Source organism: Eptesicus fuscus, chromosome 10 (genome assembly GCF_027574615.1).
Source record: "Eptesicus fuscus isolate TK198812 chromosome 10, DD_ASM_mEF_20220401, whole genome shotgun sequence".
In the NCBI taxonomy this organism is placed as follows: domain Eukaryota; kingdom Metazoa; phylum Chordata; class Mammalia; order Chiroptera; family Vespertilionidae; genus Eptesicus; species Eptesicus fuscus.
The window spans coordinates 15,579,495-15,583,660 of record NC_072482.1 but is presented as its reverse complement, the minus strand read 5'-3'; the positions used below and the strand labels follow the sequence as shown (position 1 = coordinate 15,583,660).

At 51.9% G+C, this 4,166-nt stretch overlaps 1 protein-coding gene across 1 annotated transcript; it reads right to left on the bottom strand.

The window, feature by feature from the left end:
• LOC129150456 (formin-1-like) lies at window positions 1-2,786 on the bottom strand. Its single transcript, XM_054721938.1, has one exon. The coding sequence runs from the start codon at window positions 2,418-2,420 to the stop codon at window positions 795-797; it is 1,626 nt and encodes a 541-aa protein (XP_054577913.1). The 5' UTR covers window positions 2,421-2,786; the 3' UTR covers window positions 1-794.
• Between the last annotated feature and the right edge of the window lie 1,380 nt (window positions 2,787-4,166).

Sequence of the window (4,166 nt, the reverse complement as noted above, 5' to 3'; positions counted from 1 at the left end):
CTGTCAGGTTGAAGGGTGCTTAGAAGGTTGTAGGGGTTAGGTACAGTGGGATGTATGTCCTGTACCCTACTATTAATCTCCCTCAGATCCTGCACTGGTCGGTAATCTCCCGTTCCTGGCTTTTTGACAGGGAGGAGTGGTGTGTTCCAGGCTGACTGGCAGGGCCTCAAAACCCCCTCTTGGATTAGCTTCTGAATGTGTGGTCTAATTCCTTCCCGAGCCTCCCTACTCATGGGGTACTGTCTGACCCGAATTGGTGCTGCAGAGGTCTTTAGGGTGACCACCACTGGGGGTTGGTTTTCCGCCAGCCCTAGCCCGGCCTTCTCGGCCCAAGCATCTGGATACTCCTCAAGCCAGGTTGTCATGTCCTGCTTTTCTACTGGAGAGTTGTACAGGCGATACTCATCTTCTACAGACATAGTTAGGGCTGTGACTACCGGCCGTTCTACCAAGGGACTCAGAAACTCTACTCTGGGTCCCTCAGGGTCGAAGGTGATGCGGGCCTTCAGTTTAGTGAGCAGGTCTCTCCCCATTAATGGGGCCGGGCAATCAGGTATCACAAGGAAGGAGTGATGGACTTTTCCCCTTCCCAGGTCCATGGTCCTCCTGGTAGTCCAAGCCCGGTATCGGCTCCCATTGGCACCTCTTACTAAAGACCGCTTGGTTGACAGTGGTCCCAAGGGCGCTTGCAAAACCGAGTAAACGGCTCCAGTGTCTACTTCAAAGTCAATGGGAGTCCCCTCCACGTTAAACTTTACCCTGAGCTCGGGGAGGGGGTCCGAGCCCCGTCGCCCCTAATCTTCATCCAGGGCTAACAGGGCAGGCTGCTTAGCCTGCAGGCCCTTCTTGGGTCTCTTAGGACAGTCTTTCTTCCAGTGCCCATGTTCCTTGCAGTAGGCACACTGGTTCGGGTCTAAGCTTGGCCGTGGCCCGGTACTGCCTCCCTTTTCTTTCTGTTTCTTTCCACTATCTACCACTGTGGCCAGGATTTTAGTTAATTCCTTATTTCTTTTTTTGTCTCTAGCATCTTCTCTCTCCTCTCTCTCTTTTTCCTTCCGCTCTTCCTTTTCTTCCTCTGTTTCCCTTTTGTGAAAAACTTTATCTGCTTCTTTGACTAAATCTCTAAGGGTGAGGTCTTGTAATCCTTCTAGGCGTTGTAACTTACGCCGTATATCGGTAGCGGACTGGCCAATGAAGGCCATGGCCACTGAAGCCCTTTGGTCCTCCGATTGCGGGTCAAAGGGTGTGAACCTCCGATAGGCTTCCATTAGCCTTTCTAAAAAGACCGCGGGGGACTCAGTGGGGCCCTGAACGACCTCTCTTACCTTAGCCAAATTGGTGGGCCGCCTGGAAGCTGCCCGGAGACCCGCCACAAGAGCCTGGCGATAGGAGGACAGATGCTCCCTACCTTCTGAAGAATTTGGATCCCAATTAGGGCGCGTTAGCGGGAAGATGTCATCAATGATGTTCGGCAACTGCGTCGGACGCCCGTCTAGTCCCCGGACGTTCTTTCGTGCTTCTAGAAGTATGCGGTCTCTCTCTTCAGTAGTGAAGAGAGTCCCGAGTAGCTGTTGGCAGTCTTCCCAGGTGGGCTGATGAGAGAACATGAGAGACTCCACGAGACCTGTTAGTCGGGTGGGGTCCTCAGAGAAAGGAGGATTATTATTTTTCCAATTATACAGGTCTGAGGAGGAAAAGGGCCAATATTGGAGGGCCGGCATTTCCCCCCTTTCCCCATTGTCTACCATTGGCCCATATGGGCGCAACGGCAGAGTAGTGGCTACAGGCCCTTCGTCTGGCTGGAATCGGCTCCGAGTCCGCAGTGCAGGTCCGCTGCCTGGCGGCGGCGGGGGGCCCTCAAGAGTAGAATCTGGGGAGGCCGCCATCGGGGACATGGGTGGAGGAACTGGGCCAGGTGCCGGAGGAGGTCCTTGGTCGCGCCGCGGAGCTCTGGCCGAGGCATAAGGAGGTGGCGGGGGATCAAGAAGGAAAAGATCAGATTGTGAGTCCGGAAGAACCGGGGGAACAGAGGGTGGAGGAGAAGGCAGAGCTGGCTTTACAGGAAGAATAGCAGGTTCGGAAGCGGAGACCGACGACCTAGAGAGGGAATCAGGGGGTAAAAAGGGCTTAACCCACACCGGGGGATTTTCACATAAGTCTTGCCACACCAAAATGTAAGGCTCCTGGTCCGGGTGTCCATGTCGGCCAGGCTGAAAAACAAGATTCCTCACTTCCCTTATGAGAGGCAAATGGAAAGACCCCTCCGGGGGCCATCCGACCTTAAAGTTAGGCCACTCGGACGAGCAGAAAGTCTGCCATTTGCTCTTTTTGATGACAAGGGAAAGATTTTGAGCTCGTCCCTTGACCTCTGACCAGCGGCCTAGGGTCAGGGACAAAGGAGTAGAAGTACTCTGGCCCATGACCGCGAACACACACACACACACGACAAGAAACAAAGAACAAAGGACAAGGACAGACACAACACGTTGAGACAAGAATTTAAGGATCCAAAAAGAAGGTTTTTCAAAACCAATTGACCTGACTGGCAACAGAGTTTCAGAATCAATATTAAGCAGATGAGAGGGATCCAGGCGTCCCCGGTCCTCTCCAGATTCCACCAGGGCGTCCCCCGGGGATGTGGCCTGCGACCTCCCGACACGTCTGTCAGCCGCAGTCGGGGGAGACTCACGTCCCTCCCCGACAGCCACCAGACCGAACAGATTTGCCAGTTCTGACAAGATTTTTATTCCCAAATTTCGAAGCGATCGCTATTCAAGAGGCGCCTTCACTTACCCCAAGAAGCGTCTGTTGGAGCCCGAAGGCGGCCGCCGCAATCTCGGTGGAACCTCCAAATGTTACGCCCGAAAAGCTGGCCGCATTCACAAAGCACCCAAAAGACGCCTCTCATGTAAAAAACAAAGGGTTTATTAAAACCAGCATGCTAGGTCTCACAGCATACCCTGAATACAGAGTGGGGGCTGTGAGCCCCGATCTTTTGTTATACCGCAATTTTATAGACGGGGGCTCAGGGAGGATGGGAATGCTACTCAAGTTACTGAGTTAGCCTACTCTGATTGGCTGGGTGGGGGCCGGGGCTTGCTTACGAAGGTGTAGGGCGTGGTCTGACGGCGGGGAAAAAGTGGTTCAGTCCTAGCCTACGGCGGGAAAAAGTGGTACAGTCCTTTCAACAGTTTAAAATCACTAGAGAAGCAGCGCGGCAGATAGTTAAACAATGCGGTACTTGCCCCACTACCACTACTGTACCCTCCTATGGCGTAAACCCCAGAGGGTTAATACCCAATCAGCTATGGCAGATAGATGTTACTCATGTTGCCCCTTTTGGGAAATTAAAATATATACATGTCACTATAGATACATTTTCTGGATTTGTTATGGCAACTGCCCAAACTGGAGAAGCCAGTAAACATTGTATTGCCCATTGCTTAAAATGCTTTGCCACCATGGGGCAGCCCAAATGTATAAAAACAGACAATAGACCAGGGTACACTGGTAAGAATTTCCAGGTATTTTGCAGTCAACTAGGAATCAGTCTAAAAACAGGAATTCCCTATAACCCTCAAGGACAGGGGATAGTAGAGAGAGCCAATGGGACTCTTAAAACTCAATTACAAAAAATAAAAGAGGGGGAGCTATACCCTAGGTCAGCACATAACTATTTACATCATGCTCTCTTTATCCTTAATTTTTTAACTTTTGATGCTCATGGACAATCTGCTGCTCAGAGATTGTGGGGAGCCAGTAGTTCCCGCACTTATGCTCAGGTGCGCTGGAAAGATCCCCTAACAGGACAGTGAACTTTTCCGCTATAGGAGAAGGCACTCCTATCTGTTTTTCCAAGAACGTGAGTGCAACGGGCTGTGTTACCCTCCAGGGGGTTACTTTTCATGTCAACAGCTCCACCGTCGGATGGAATATCAATGTGATGAGCCTCGGGGGGCTGGGAGCCGGACTGAATGCCTCTCTTCCCCGAGGCGTCCTGCCATGTAAAAGACCATCCGGTATACGGGAGCATTCAGTACCTTGGGAACGGTGCTACACCAATCAAGCTGTTGCCTTCCTGATCCAGGGCACCAACTCATCCATCATCAACTGGTCCGTCTTCAACAAGACCAGTTGGACTCAAGGACTCTATAAGGGACTCTGGA

What these genes read in the sequence shown, in the direction of transcription:
- LOC129150456 (XM_054721938.1), bottom strand. Translation starts at nt 2,420, where the DNA reads ATGGGCCAGAGTACTTCTACTCCTTTGTCCCTGACCCTAGGCCGCTGG.